The sequence below is a fragment of the Coregonus lavaretus genome, assembly GCF_964263955.1.
Source record: "Coregonus lavaretus genome assembly, chromosome: 23".
Classification (NCBI taxonomy): Eukaryota; Metazoa; Chordata; class Actinopteri; order Salmoniformes; family Salmonidae; genus Coregonus; species Coregonus lavaretus.
The window spans coordinates 40,813,006-40,829,801 of record NC_140010.1 but is presented as its reverse complement, the minus strand read 5'-3'; the positions used below and the strand labels follow the sequence as shown (position 1 = coordinate 40,829,801).

Sequence of the window (16,796 nt, the reverse complement as noted above, 5' to 3'; positions counted from 1 at the left end):
CTGCCTTCATGACTCGTGACCGCCGGTGTGGCGGTAATACGGTCACCGCAACAGCCCTAACCACAACTACTGACTACAACCACACAACTACTGAACACTCTTGATGATATGAAAGTACATTTTCAAACAACATAATGTGTGAGTAGCATTAGGTCAAAATGGATGAGAAATACTCCTACTAGACAGACAGAAAGATACAGTGCCTTCAGAAAGTATTAACACTCCTCGACTTTTTCCACATTTTGTGTTACAGCCTGAATTTAAAATGGAATAAATTGAGTTTTTCACTCACATAATACGTAATTCATAATTTAATACAACATAATAGAACATTTTTTATATATATATATATATATATATATATATATAACATATAACATAATGATAATACATAATGCACTGGCAATACACATAATACCCTATAATGTCAAAGTGGAATTTTGTTTTTCATTTTTTTAACAAATTAATTAAACATTTAAAAGCTGAAATGTCTTGAGTTATGGCAAGCCTAAATAAGTTCATAAGTAAAAATGTGCTTAAAAAGTATCATAAGTTGCATGGACTCACTCTGTGTGCAATAAGTTTGAATTTTTGAATGACTACCTCATCTCTGTACCCTAAACATACAATTATCTGAAATTCCCCCAGTCGAGCAGTGAATTTCTAACACAGATTCAACATAAAGACCACATTTTCTAATGCCTCACAAAGGGCACCTATTGGTAGATGGGTAATAATAAAAAAAAAACCATATTGAATATCCCTTTCAGCATGAAGAAGTTATTAATTACACTTTGGATTGGTGTATCAATGCACCCAGTCGCTACAAATATACAGGCGTCCTTCCTAATGCAGTTGACGGAGAGGAAGGAAACCACTCAGGGATTTCACCATGAGGCCAATAGTGACTTTAAAACAATTACAGAGTTTAATGGCTGGGATGGGAGAAAACTGATAATGGATCAACAACATTGTAGTTACTCCACAATACTAACCTAATTGACAGACGGAAAAGAAGGAAGCCTGTACAGAATAACAAATATTCCAAAACATGCATACTCTTTGCAACAAGGCACTAAAGTAATACTGCAACATATGTGGCAAAGCAATTAACTTTTTGTCCTGAATACAAAGTTATGTTTGGGGCAAATCCAATACAACACATTACTGAGTACCACTCTCCATATTTTCAAGCATAGTAGTGGCTGCATCATGTTATAGGTATGCTTGTAATCGTTAAGGACTGGGGAGTTTTTCAGGATAAAAAAGAAATGGAATGGAGCTAAGCACAGGCAAAATCCTAGAGGAAAACCTGGCTCAGTCTGCTTTCCACCAGATACTGGGAAATGAATACACCTTTCAGCAGGACAATAACCTAAAACACAAGTCCAAATCTACACTGGAGTTGCTTATCAAGAAGACTGAATTTTGCTGAGTTACAGTTTTGACTTAAATCTACTTGAAAATCTATGGCAAGACCTGAAAAAGGGTTGTCTAGCAATGATCAACAACCAATTTGACAGAGCTTGAAGAGTTTTTAAAATAATGGGCAAATATTGCACAATCCATGTGTGGAAAGCTCTTAGAGATTTACCCAGAAAGACTAACAGCTGTAAAGATGCTTCTACAAAGTATTGACTCAGGGGGTTTGAATACTTAAGTAAATGAGATTTCTGTGTTTCATTTTCAATAAATGTGCAAACATTTCCAAAAACGTTGTCATTTATGCGGTATTGTGTGTAGATGGGTGAGGGAAAAAAACGGTTTAATCCATTTTAGAATAAAGTTACAAAATGTGGAGTAAGTCAAGGGGTATGAATATTGTCTGAAGGACCTGTATATGGGATTTTTTTTATATATTTGGGCATGTACAGTGCATTGAGAAAGTATTTAGACCCCTTGACTTTTTCCATGTTCTAAAATGGATTACACCCTTTATTCAGTACTTTGTTGAAGCACCTTTGTCATTCTTCTTGTGTATGACGCTACAAACTTGGCACACCTGTATTTGGGGAGTTTCTCCCATTCTTCTCTGCAGATCCTCTCAAGCTCTATCAGGTTGGATGGGGAGTGTCGCTGCACAGCTATTTTCAGGTCTCTACAGAGATGTTCGATTGGGTTCAAGTCCGGGCTCTGGCTGGGCCACTCAAGGACATTGAGACTTGTCCCGAAGCCACTCCTGCGTTGTCTTGGCTGTGTGCTTAGGGTTGTTGTCCTATTGGAAGGTGAACCTTCGCCCCAGTCTGAGGTCCTGAGCACTCTGGAGCAGGTTTTCATCAAGGATCTCTCTGTACTTTGCTCCGTTCATCTTTCCCTCGATCCTGACTAGTCCCTGCAGCTGAAAAACATCCCCACAGCATGATGCTGCCACCACCATGCTTCACATGTGACGCTTGGCATTCAGGCCAAACAGTTCAATCTTGTTTGTCATGGTCTGAGGTTCCTTTAGATGCCTTTTGGCAAACTCCAAGTGGGCTGTCATGTGCCTTTTACTGAGGAGGGGCTTCCGTCTTGGTCACTCTACCATAAAGGCCTGATTGGTGGATTGCTGCAGAGATGGTTGTCCTTCTGGAAAATTCTCCATTCTCCACAGAGGAACTCTGGAGCTCTGTCAGAATGACCATTGGGTTCTTGTTCACCTCCCTGATCACGGCCCTTCTCTCCCGATTGCTCAGTCTGGTCCGGGCGGCCAGCTCAAGAAAGAGTCTTGGTGGTTCCAAACTTCTTCCATTTAAGATGGATGGAGGCCACTGTGTTCTTGTGGACCTTCAATGCTGCAGAAATGTTTTGGTACCCTTTCCCAGATCTGTGCCTCGACACAATCCTGTCTCGGAGCTCTACGGACAATTCCTTCGACCTCATGGCTTGGTTTTTGCTCTACCATGCACTGTCAACTGTGGGACCTTTATATAGACAGGTGTGTGCCTTTCCAAATCATGTCCGATCAATTGAATTTACCACAGGTGGACTCCAATCAAGTTGTACAAACATCTCAAGGATGATCAATGGAACAGAATGCACCTGAGGACAATTTTGAGTCTCAAAGCAAATGATCTGAATAGTTTTGTAAATAAGGTATTTCATTTTTTTATTTTTAATAAATGTGCTAACATTTCTAAGAACCTGTTTTCGCTTTGTCATTATGGGGTATTGTGTACAGTGGCTTGTATTCAACCCCCTTTGCATTTTTCCTATTTTGTTGCCTTGCAACCTGGAATTAAAATAGGTTTTTGGGGGGGTTGTATCATTTGATTTACACAACATGCCTACCACTTTGAAGATGCAAAATAATTGTGTGTGTGAAAAAACTAGATATAAAACAAAATAACTGAACTTGAGCGTGCATAACTATTCCCCCCCCCCCCCCTATTTTGTAGAGCCACCTTCTGCAGGAATTACAGCTGCAAGTCTCTTGGGGTATGTCTCTATAAGCTTGGCACATCTAGCCACTGGGATTTTTGCCCATTCTTCAAGGCAAAACTGCTCCAGCTCCTTCAAGTTGGATGGGTTCCGCTGGTGTACAGCAATCTTTAAGTCATACCACAGATTCTCAATTGGATTGAGGTCTGGGCTTTGACTAGGCCATTCCAACACATTTAAATGTTTCCCCTTAAACCAAGTGTTGCTTTAGCAGTATGCTTAGGGTCATTGTCCTGCTGGAAGGTGAACCTCCGTCCCAGTCTCAAGATTGAAACAGGTTTCCCTCAAGAATTTCCCTGTATTTAGCGCCATCCATCATTCCTTCAATTCTGACTAGTTTCCCAGTCCCTGCCGATGGGAAAAACATCCCCCACAGCATGATGCTGCCACCACCATGCTTCACTGTGGGGATGGTGTTCTCGGGGTGATGAGAGGTGTTGGGTTTGCGCCAGACATAGCGTTTTTCTTGATGACCAAAAAGCTCAATTTTAGTCTCATCTGACCAGAGTACCTTCTTCCATATGATTGGAGAGTCTCCCACATGTCTTTTGGCGAACACCAAACATGTTTGCTTATGTTTTTCTTTAAGCAATGGCTTTTTTCTTCCGTAAAGCCCAGCTCTGTGGAGTGTACGGTTTAAAGTGGTCCTATGGACAGATACTCCAATCTCCACTGTGGAGCTTTTGAGCTCCTTCAGGGTTATGTTTGGCGTCTTTGTTGCCTCTCTGATTAATGCCCTCCTTGCCAGGTACGTGAGTTTTGGTGGGCGGCCCTGTCTTGGCAGGTTTGTTGTGGTGCCATATTCTTTCCATTTTTTAATAATTGATTTAATGGTGCTCCGTGGATGTTCAAAGTTTCTGATATTTTTTTTATAACCCAACCCTGATCTGTACTTCTCCACAACTTTGTCCCTGACCTGTTTGGAGAGCTCCTTGGTCTTCATGGTGCCGCTTGCTTGGTGGTGCCCCTTGCTTAGTGGTGTTACAGACTCTGGGGCCTTTCAGAACATATGTATATTTACTGAGATCATGTGACAGATCATGTGACACTTAGATTGCACACAGGTGGACTTTATTTAACTTCTGAAGGTAATTGGTTGCACCAGATCTTATTTAGGGGCTTCATAGCAAAGGGGGTGAATACATATGCACGCACCACTTTTCCATTATTTAATTTGTTGAATTCTTTGAAACAAGTTATTTTTTTAATTTCACTTAACCAATTTGGACTATTTTGTGTATGTCCATTACATGAAATCCAAATAAAAATCAATTTAAATTACAGGTTGTAATGCAACAAAATAGGAAAAACACCAATTGGGATGAATACTTTTGCAAGGCACTGTAGATGAATGAGGAAAAAAATGCATTTAATAAATTTTAGAAGAAGGCTGTAAAGTAACAAAGTGGAAAAGGGGAAGGGGTCTGAATACTTTCCGAATACACTATGTCCTCCTACACCATTTAAGTTATGAACGCCAAACTAACGTTAAGATGTTCAAACTGACCCAGCTTAGATTGTTTCTATTCAGAATTTTTGTAACATTTATACTTTTTTAACTATAACCATTTAAAATGTTAAAGCTCCATAGGCTTGAATGGGAAGTATTTGGATTCGCTACTACTCTTACACCATTTAAGCAATCAACAACAAACTAACGTTGAGATGTTCAGACTGACCCAACTTATATTGCTTGCATTCAGCTTGTAAATTAAAGATAAGTATTTTTATATTATTGATCGATTGACTAAGACTTTTTAAATCACCCAGCAGTGCTATTTGCAGAGTTAGCTCCAGGTAAATGTTGCAATTTTTCAGCCATTCCTGAACCTGCGTCCAAAAACAAGCTACATATGGACATTACCATAACAAGTGATCTAATGATTCTGTCTCTTCGCAGCAACATCTGATACTTGACGATAATGTATTTTCTCTTTTCCCCACAGGTGATCCAGAAGCTGGTGTTCCCCTTCAGCCGAATGAACTACCTGCCGTCCAACGAGGTCCAGTTCTTCTCCAAGCTGGAGGTGGTGCTGGAGCTCAAGGCCCTGAGCTCCCCGCTGGCCACCGTCAATATCCTTATGTCCCTATTCCAGCTAGGCCACTTTCCCAGCCTGGTGCTGCACAGGGTCTTCTCCAGCACCTTTATCAGCAACGTCACCAGTGAGTGGCACGCACGCGCGTATAACAAGCAACATGAAAGAACAGCTGTGTTTCATTTCTTTTGACTTACAGACTTTCAGTAGACACAATAAACCTCAAGCTGACCCCTTATAAACAACTAATAAACACACACATACATGAACTGAAGCATGAAGTGGAATAGTACACCCACATACCCCAACTCAATCCCAGTCAGTTGTATGTGCTTCATTTTCACGTTCTGCCATTTTAGAAAGTCCTTATGCTCTGATCGTGCGTCGCTACTTGTCTCTGTTGGACGCAGCGGTTGAGCTGGAGTACCGGGACTACACCGGTCCACGGCTCCAGGACACGCACAAGGTGCTCATGTTTGACCGTGCGCTGACCGCTGACGAGGTCAACCGCAAATACAGGTACGGTGCAGTACTAGAGTGATTGGTTAACCAACTGTTAGTTGGTACATGGTCACCTATTTTCTTTATTGAATTATGTCTGCTTTTTCATTGCAAATTCCAGTGAAGCATGAAAAGTATCTGGTTGACATGAGTGTTTTGTGTGTGTATATGTGTGTTTTTCAGCTACAAGGGTCTTGTTGCTGAAGCCCTCAGACAATTGGTTGGAGAACATGGCTACAAGCAAGATGAAGTCCTAGCCCCTGGGTATTACACAGGTACATTGAACAAACACCAGATTGCGTGTTAAACCCAAAGGCCACTGTAAGATAGAGACCTGCACCGGTCAGTTTTTTTTTAGCCTCCTTTATCAATTCCGAGCCTTTATCAATTCCGAGCACCACCCGATACCAGGACAGATTTTTCTCCGCAACCCAACCCACCCGAATAGATTTGTTCCGAGAGCTGATCCGTGACCCGCCAAACAACACCAATTTATTTAATTGTTTTAGAGTAGGCTAGTAGGCTAATATTCCCCTCCCTGCATGAATTAAGTTGTCTGCATGTATAATCAACATTTGGATAAAAGAAAACCATGCCATGAATTAAGAACAATATATTTTATTTTCACAATGAGATGCGGCACATTGACAACTCGAATCGCTCTGAAAAAAAGGGTGTCCTAATTAGCTTTCTTACCTAATGAAATGCTATAGCCAACAACAAAACAAGACCTTTACATTTAATATTATAATTGAATAATTTAATTGAAACTTAAGTAAATAATTCCCAGAATTGAATATAGGCTGCAAAAGTACATTTATTTTGTAGGCTGTAGCCTTACTCAAACTTTTACGAGCCACACCAGTTTAAACTTATTTTACTCTTATTTTACCAGGTAAGTTGACTGAGAACACATTCTCATTTGCAGCAACGACCTGGGGAATAGTTACAAGGGAGAGGAGGCGGGATGAATGAGCCAATTGGAAGATGGGGATGATTAGGTGGCCATGATGGTATGAGGGCCAGATTGGGAAATTAGCCAAGACACCGGGGTTAACCTCTACTGGATGGGTGTCCCGAAATCGGGACAGTTGTTGCTCAATACGGATAATGTGACTACAATGACTTTGTAAACAAAAGCACATTTTCATGGACATATACATGTCTTATATGGGCAGAAAGCTTAAATTATTGTTAATCTAACTGCAGTGTCCAATTTACAGTAGGTATTACAGCGAAAAAAATACCATGCTATTGTTTTAAGATAGTGCACAACAACAAAACACTTATCACGGCAACTGGTTTGATACATTCACCTCTGAAGGTAAATAATGTACTTACATTTAGTAATCGTGCTCTGATCTGTCATCCTGAGGGGTCCAGAGATAAAATGTAGAGTTGTTTTGTTTGTAAAATCCATTTTTATATCCTAACACGATCCATGTTGTATAAAGCGTTTCGCCTGAATTCCAACTCCTTCAACTTGCAACAAAATATTTCAACATAATATAAATGCTACTCCTTGTTTCACTCAGTCAAGTTCGGTTTTTCTGCGATCCTCAGATACTCAAGAAGGCAACCAAACTTGTTTCCGTCATTCTGCATGAGGTATAGGCTACACAAAAGCTATTTGAGTCCAACAAGAACTGACATGATTACGCACCAATGAGGTGGAGGGTGTTCACTTGATTGACTGTATCTTGATCCAATGACCACCTGTCATTTTGAAACATAGCTAGCTAGATAGCCAATGAGCCGGGCTTTACAGGAGTATGAGATGGTCTTTGCCTGTGGGTTCAGCACACGCGCAATGCGGTTTAGTGTTCATTGGAAATCTAAACAAGGAAGTGGCGCATCACGTTACGCACAGCTCGATTTAGTATACAAAGTGTTCTGCAAATTTTGAAAGTACAATATGGCTACTAATACTTGAAAAGCTAAATCAAAGTCCAGGTATAAAGATTTGGACGAGATTATAGCAGAAATCGACCGGGAAAGTGTCACAGAAGCAGTAGATGAGGACTTAGTGAATATAGTTTAGACTCAACAGCTGAAGATATGTTTTTGGAAGGAGAGGACGCCGCTTTAGACTGGTAAGTCAAATACGTTCTTTCTACTCATGCTAATGCGGTTGTTTGAATCGTTGCATATTATTCATTTGAGAGATTTTTTCTTTGATTGCTATAAATACACTACCGTTCAAAAGTTTGGGGTCACTTAGAAATGTCCTTGTTTTCGAAAGTTTTGTCCATTTTTAAAATAACATCAAATCGATCAGAAATACAGTGTAGACATTGTTAATGTTGTAAATGGCTATTGTAGCTGGAAACGGCTGATTTTTAATGGAATATCTACATAGGCGTACAGTCTCATTATCAGCAACCATCAGTCCTGTGTTCCAATGGCACATTGTTTTTGCTAATCCAAGTTTATCATTTTAAAAGGCAAATGTAATTATGGAAAATGTATGCACTCACTAACTGTAAGTCGCTCTGGATAAGAGCGTCTGCTAAATGACTAAAATGTAAATGTAATTAGCCTATCAGAAGCTTCTTAAGCCATATCATTTTCTAAAATTTTCCAAGCTGTTTAAAGGCACAGTCAACTTAGTGTATGTAAACTTCTGACCCACTGGAATTGTGATACAGTGAATTATAAGTGAAAGAATCTGTCTGTAAACAATTGTTGGAAAAATGACTTGTGTCATGCACAAAGTAGATGTCCTAACTGACTTGCCAAAACTATAGTTTGTTAACAAGACATTTGTGGAGTGGTTGAAAAACAAGTTTTAATTTTATATATATACATACATACATACATACATACATACATACATACATACATACATACATACATACAGTGAGGGGGGAAAAGTATTTCATCCTGCTGGTTTTATAAGTTTGCCAACTGACAAAGAAATGATCAGTCTATACTTTTAATGGTAGGTTTATTTGAACAGTGAGAGACAGATTAACAACAAAAAAATCCAGAAAAACGCATGTCAAAAATGTTATAAATTGATTTGCATTTTAATGAGGGAAATAAGTATTTGACCCCCTCTCAATCAAAGATTTCTGGCTCCCAGGTGTCTTTTATACAGGTAACGAGCTGAGATTAGGAACACACTCTTAAAGGGAGTGCTCTGTATAAAAGACACCTGTCCACAGAAGTAATCAATCAATCAGATTCCAAACTCTCCACCATGGCCAAGACCAAAGAGCTCTCCAAGGATGTCAGAGACAAGATTGTAGACCTACACAAGGCTGGAATGGGCTACAAGACCATCGCCAAGCAGCTTGGTGAGAAGGTGACAACAGTTGGTGCGATTATTCGCAAATGGAAGAAACACAAAAGAACTGTCAATCTCGCTCGGTCTGGGGCTCCATGCAAGATCTCACCTCATGGAGTTGCAATGATCATGAGAACGGTGAGGAATCAGCCCAGAACTACACAGGAGGATATTGTCAATGATCTCAAGGCAGCTGGGACCATAGTCACCAAGAAAACAATTGGTAACACACTATGCCGTGAAGGACTGAAATCCTGCAGTGCCCGCAAGGTCCCCCTGCTCAAGAAAGCACATATACAGGCCCGTCTGAAGTTTGCCAATGAACATCTGAATGATTCAGAGGAGAACTGGGTGAAAGTGTTGTGGTCAGAAGAGACCAAAATGGAGCTCTTTGGCATCAACTCAACTCGCTGTGTTTGGAGGAGGAGGAATGCTGCATATGACCCCAAGAACACCATCCCCACCGTCAAACATGGAGGTGGAAACGTTATGCTTTGGGGGTGTTTTTCTGCTAAGGGGACAGGACAACTTAATCGCATCAAAGGGACGATGGACGGGGCCATGTACTGTCAAATTTTGGGTGAGAACCTCCCCTCAGCCAGGGCATTGAAAATGGGTCGTGGATTGGTATTCCAGCATGACAATGACCCAAAACACACGGCCAAGGCAACAAAAGAGTGGCTCAAGAAGAAGCACATTAAGGTCCTGGAGTGGCCTAGCCAGTCTCAAGACCTTAATCCCATAGAAAATCTGTGGAGGGAGCTGAAGGTTCGAGTTGCCAAACTTCAGCCTCGAAACCTTAATGACTTGGAGAAGATCTGCAAAGAGGAGTGGGACAAAATCCGTCCTGAGATGTGTGCAAACCTGGTGGCCAACTATAAGAAATGTCTGACCTCTGTGATTGCCAACAAGGGTTTTGCCACCAAGTACTAAGTCATGTTTTGCAGAGGGGTCAAATACTTATTTCCCTAATTTAAATGCAAATCAATTTATAAAATTTTTGACATGCGTTTTTCAGGATTTTTTTGCTGTTATTCTGTCTCTCAATGTTCAAATAAACCTACCATTACAATTATAGACTGATCATTTCTTTGTCAGTGGGCAAACGTACAAAATCAGCAGGGGATCAAATACTTTTTACCCTCACTGTATATACTAAGGACATGTGTATGAATAGCAAACAAGGCACTCGAAAACCACAGCCACAGCATGTCAAATTCAACATAAAATACACATTGGCTATACATTGTGGGTCTATATATATCAATAAAAGCCAGTAGGGGCTGGTGACGGGAGGACGGCCCACAACAATGGCCGGAATGGAGTGAATGGAACAACACAAAACAGACAAACCCAAATGCTTGATACCATTCCACTCTTCCCTCCCCGGCCACCACTACGAGCCGTCCTCCCCTCACCAGCCTTATTTACCTTTGGTACACACATTTCACCACAGTGATTGTGTTCCCCCTACTCTATATAATATTTATGTTTATAGAAATGTGTTGTTTATTTGATGTATTGATGCAGGGCTTATCCGTAAAAGTATTCTTACTGATTTTGTTATTTATTCAGTCCGACCCCTGCTGCTGTCTCTGGCTCCACACCTAGCCCCGCCCGGCCATCTAGAGGTGTGAAGAGGCCAGCCCAGAAGCGGCACTCTGTGCTAGAAGATGATGTGGAGCCACTTCCACCAACAGGACCTCAGCTGGCCATGACTGGAAAGTACAGCCCCCTTCATCTTCACCCCTCTACTCCTGCCACCAGTGGTGTTCACCTGCCAAAATACATAACTGCTGACAGGAATGTGCCAAAAGAGCACAGCAGGGAGGCGCCGTTGTATTTGTATTTATTATGGGTCCCCATTAGCTGCTGCCAAGGCAGCAGCTATTCTTCCTGCGGTCCAGCGAAATTAAGGCAGTTTATACAATTTTAAAAACATTACAATACATTCACTGATTTCACAACACACTGTGTGCCCTCAGGCCCCTACTCCACAACTACCACATATCTACAGTGTGTACGTGTGTGTATAGTGCGTATGTTATCCTGTGTGTGTGTGTGTGTGTGTGTGTGTGTGTGTGTGTGTGTGTATGCATGTGTCTGTGCCTGTGTTTGTGTTGCTTCACAGTCCCTGCTGTTCTATAAGGTGTATGAATGAGGGAGCTACATAACATTTAGTATGAAGTCACCCAGGTGTCTTCACAAGAAATCTCCTATCACCTGCACTACTTTTTCTGTTACCCTCTGCTTTACATCAGAAAGAGACTGCTATGGGACTTGGCATCAGCAGTACAATCTTGTGTAGAGGATTGAGGGTGTTCTAAATACTGTAATTGTAAATAGTGTGTAAATGTATATTATAATTGTTTCACTTTGTGTGTGGTTTGTGGTGTGTTCACATATGACATTAGATCAGTGTTGGCTGCTAACTTGGCCCTTACCTTAAATAGTTCACTTCTGTGTTGGGAGGCGTTGGATCAGCATTCTCATCGCATCTCCTGTTAGTACCTTTTTATGTAGGGAATCTAATGATCCATCATGTATGACATTCCTGGGAATGTGTAAACTTGTATTTTTTATTACCATAGTATTTTTGTATGTTCTCTATAGTTATGTACTTGAAAATGTATCAATTTACCAATTCGGCCACTTGGGTACATTTGGGCGAACTCGTGAGGGACACCTGGGTAACTTCATTCTAAATGTTATGTAGCTCCCTCATTCTTGATGGTGTCAGTCTGAAACTTTGCACATACACTGTTGCCCTCTTGTGGACAACATCTAAATGACCTCCAGCTTCCTATCTGAATGTATGGCTTTTCTTTTTCATGTCAAAGATGATAAAATAAAAATAGATATGTTTTTTTGTTTGTTTAATCTTTTACCAGATCTATTGTTTGTTCTCCTACATTAATTTCACATTTCCACAAACTTCAAAGTGTTTCCTTTTCAAATAGTACCAAGAATATGCATATCCTTGCTTCAGGTCCTGAGCTACAGGCAGTTAGATTTGGGTATGTCATTTTAGGCAGAAATTGAAAAGAAGGGTCTGATCCTTAAGAGGTTAACACCCTTACGATAAGTGCCATGGGCTCTTTAGTGAGCACAGAGAGTCAGGACATCCGTTTAACTTCCCATCTGAAAGATGGCACCCTAAACAAGGCAACGTCCCCAATCACTGCCCTGGGGCATTGGGATATTTATTTCGACCTACTGGCCCTCCAGTACCACTTCCAGCAGCATCTGGTCTCCCATCCAGGGACTGACCAGGGCCAACCCTGCTTAGCTTCAGAGGCAAGCCAGCAGTTGGGATGCAGGGTGCTATGCTGCTGGCAAATAAACTTGATATGGTCTAAATGAACGAAAGCCTGAATTAACTTCATAATTAACTGATAATAAACTGAATTAGCCTATCGTAAACAAATAAGTGCTTGCATTTTTGCAGGCTGTGTATCCATCTACCGGGTTGTTGTCCTTATCCACAATGACTCCAAAATCCTTCCTTACCAAACCGGGGATTTCACTCACTGTGTGGTATCTTACCCACGTTGTATTTCATAACCTTTCTATTTCTCCGGTTACGTTAGCCATTTTCACGTGAACTAGGCTAGCCAGGAAAAGTAGGCTAAACTTGGCAATGTATTCTCACGTGGGGGGATGAAACATATGTTTTCAGCACCACAGGAATAATGGACAGTTCCCTGACCCACTGCGTGCATGGCTTGTAGCCTACAGTATATGTCTGCCTCACCACTCAGAATGGAATTCGCAACATCATGCAACACAACAAGCTCCTGGGTTTGTAAAAACAATATCTTAATTTCAAAAGTTTCTGACCCGCAATATAATTGTTCTGAACTGCGAGCCGATACGCGGGTTGAAAGAATGTTTTCATTCCCACCCGCCACCATGTTTTTTTGCAGATATCCAACCCGATGCAGGCTCTACTGTAAGATACCACACAGTTACTGAACACAATGGTATATCATTCTGTAGTACTGTATTCTCTTTGGGGTTAGAATTCTGGAAACTTTTGCAAAATTCCTATGTTTTCCTAAATTCCAAGTTTGAGAAATATTAGGGAAAGTTTCAACCCTAAATGTTGCAACCCTAATCCTCTATATCCACATTGCTTTGTAGACTTCCTCCTGTGGATTGATGGCTTTGGCCGAGTTCTCCCTATCCGGACGGGGTCAGGGACCTCCCTAGGTGTGGCCCCCAAAGCCCCAGAGGGATCCGCAGCCGTGACAGCCCTCAATTCAGACTTTCAAAAGTTCTCCCCCTTCGCCCCACTAGTGGTAGGGGGGGACCAGCGACCCGTCGAGGGGGACGATGCAGTGAACTTTCTGCCCCACCACATGCAGCGAGGGGCAAACCCTGCCTCGGCCCAGAGGGCGGGTCCTAATGGCGGGGGCCCTCTGGACTACAACCCTTACTACACGCCGGCCGATTACTACTCCAGCCTGGCCAAGGAGCACTCTTTGGAGAGCCAGGACAGCTCCACGCTCAGCGGCCCTCCCTCAGACAGCCTGGCACAGCCAGGGGCCTCCGGGGCAGGGGCATCTGCCACATCTGCCCTAGATTCCCTCTTCCAATTCTCCATTGGAAAAATCCTAGTGGAGGAGGGAGGGGCGGAGGTGGGGCCGGGGAGTCAGGGGCTCAACTGCGAGCTTCCTGCATTCTATGAGGGGGTGGCGCACCCTGAAGGGGCGGACGGGGACGTGAAGCCCACCTTGCCACTTCAACTTCACCCGGCCAATCGAGCCAACGCAAAGAGGGTGGCGGTGGACCAGCGGCAGCTGAAGAGGTCAGTGCTGATGGATCCCCAAATCTGTCCATTCAGATTTGTATCCTCAACTAAGTGCTTGATAATGCATCAGTGGAGCAATGCAAGCTAGAGAATAACTTTCAGAAAGATAGTTTTGTTTTTTGGAGGTCTGCCATCTTTCTACCGTCTTTCTAAATGATAAATTATTTGTTAATCGCTGTATACCACTTCCTTTCTTCTTTCAGAGTGATCATGTCGGTGAATGACAAGTGGCACTACTGTCACAACTCTGAGGTGCTGGTGGGCTCCCGGGCCATGAGAGACCGTCACCTGCTACTCCTGGGATATGTCATCCTGCAGGTGAGCCCATACCATTTCAACCATCTTAAAAACCACATTTTTTACCATTTTACAAACCACATTGTAAACCTCTTACAAACCATATTTTAACCATCTTACAACCACATTTCAACCAAATTTCAGTATTCCCTTACCTTCATTACAATCATCCTATGAAGCTTTTGAATTGGCAACTGGTACCAGGCAACTGGTCTACTAATGGTCCACTTGGCCCAAATAAAGAACAACTAAGTGTAATCCCTCCTTGTGTTTTCTCTATTCTCTGCTCCTCTTTTTCCTCTCTCCCTCTGTTGTTCCTGTCTTCCACAGCTGCCCTATCATGAGCTGGAGAAGCTGAATGGTATAGAGGAGGTGAAGCAGTACCTCCACAAAAAGCTCCTGGAGGTCCCCTTATGACAACAAAAGACTTGAGTTTGTGTTTGTGTGCGCGAGTGTATGCCATTTTGGCTGCTTGGAATAGGGCGGTTGTTGGTGGGATTGGGAAAGGGGGCGTGGTTTGGGGTGGAAGAAAAACCCTGGTCAAAGTCTAAAACTGAAGAGTTTCTGGCAACTTGCTCTTACATTCATCAAAATGGTGCCAGCCTATTTGCAACCAGTCACGTCCCCAGTTGATGACATGTCTAGTATCATGTTGTCAATGCAATCTTGTCATTGTCACTTCACAACGGTTCAAATCTAATTTTATTGGTCGCGTACACATATTTTGCTAATGTTTTCGCGAGTGTAGCAAAATGCTTCCTAGCTTCAACAGTGCAGTAATGCCTATCAATACAAAAACAATACACGCAAATCCAAAAATCTAAAGGAAAGGAATTAAGAAATAAAGAAATATTAGAATGCGCAATGTCAGAGTCCGGAATAAAAAATACACTATATATACAAAAGTATGTGGTCACCCCTTCAAATTAGTGGATTCGGCTATTTCAGCAACACCCGTTGCTGAAAGTTGTATAAAATCGAGCACACAGACATGCAATCTCCATATTCAAACATTGGCAGTAGAATGGCCTTACTGAAGAGCTCAGTGACTTTCAACTTGGCACCGTTATAGAATGCCACCTTTCCAACAAGTCAGTTCGTCAAATGTCTGCCCTGCTAAAGCTGACCCGGTCAACTGTAAGTGCTGTTATTGTAAAGTGGAAACGTCTAGGAGCAACAACGGCTCAGCTGTGAAGTGGTCACACAAGCTGACAGAACGGAACCGCCGAGTGCTGTAGTGCGTAGCGCGTAAAAATCGTCTGTCCTCGGTTGCAACACTCACTACTGAGTTCCAAACTGCCTCTGGAAACAACGTCAGCACAATAACTGTTCATCGGGAGCTTCATGAAATGGGTTTCCATGGCCGAGCAGCCACACACAAGTCTAAGATCACCATGCGCAATGCCAAGCGTCGGCTGGAATGGTGTAAAGCTCGCTGCCATTGGACTCTGGAGTAATGGAAACGCATTCTCTGTAGTGATGAATCCCGCTTCACTATCTGGCAGTCTGGCGGACAAATCTGGGTTTGGTGGATGCCAGGAGAATGCTACCTGCCCCAATGCATAGTGCCAAGTGTAAAGTTTGGAGAAGGATAATGGTCTGGGGCGGTTTTTCATGGTTCGGGCTAGGCCCCTTAGTTCCAGTGAAGCTATTAAAAAAAAAATATATATATATTTTTAGGAGGTAGATCAGCTTTAATATTGCAGATAGATTGTAATTTCTGCATCACTTCCAATCCCCCATATGTTTTTTTTTCTCGCATATATATATATATATATATATATATATATATATATATATATATATATATATACACTGCTCAAAAAAATAAAGGGAACACTAAAATAACACATCCTAGATCTGAATGAATGAAATAATCTTATTAAATACTTTTTTCTTTACATAGTTGAATGTGCTGACAACAAAATCACACAAAAATTATCAATGGAAATCAAATGTATCAACCCATGGAGGTCTGGATTTGGAGTCACCCTAAAAATTAAAGTGGAAAACCACACTACAGGCTGATCCAACTTTGATGTAATGTCCTTAAAACAAGTCAAAATGAGGCTCAGTAGTGAGTGTGGCCTCCACGTGCCTGTATGACCTCCCTACAACGCCTGGGCATTCTCCTGATGAGGTGGCGGATGGTCTCCTGAGGGATCTCCTCCCAGACCTGGACTAAACCATCCGCTAACTCCTGGACAGTCTGTGGTGCAACGTGGCGTTGCTGGATGGAGCGAGACATGATGTCCCAGATGTGCTCAATTTGATTCAGGTCTGGGGAACGGGCGGGCCAGTCCATAGCATCAATGCCTTCCTCTTGCAGGAACTGCTGACACACTCCAGCCACATGAGGTCTAGCATTGTCTTGCATTAGGAGGAACCCAGGGCCAACCTCACCTGCATATGGTCTCACAAGGGGTCTGAGGATCTCATC

The 16,796-nt window shown here is 42.1% G+C and overlaps 1 protein-coding gene across 1 annotated transcript in view; it reads left to right on the top strand.

The window, feature by feature from the left end:
- The window catches only part of LOC311099211 (FAST kinase domain-containing protein 4-like), a 39,463-nt gene extending 23,454 nt beyond the window's left edge, over window positions 1–16,009 (top strand). The window contains exons 7-12 of the mRNA XM_084139892.1: window positions 5,367–5,583; window positions 5,816–5,975; window positions 6,141–6,232; window positions 13,390–14,056; window positions 14,263–14,377; window positions 14,687–16,009. Coding sequence (XP_083996018.1) covers window positions 5,367–5,583; window positions 5,816–5,975; window positions 6,141–6,232; window positions 13,390–14,056; window positions 14,263–14,377; window positions 14,687–14,773 — 1,338 coding nt within the window. The 3' untranslated portion in view covers window positions 14,774–16,009. The remainder of the gene's footprint in view (window positions 1–5,366; window positions 5,584–5,815; window positions 5,976–6,140; window positions 6,233–13,389; window positions 14,057–14,262; window positions 14,378–14,686) is intronic.
- The last annotated feature ends 787 nt before the right edge of the window (window positions 16,010–16,796 follow it).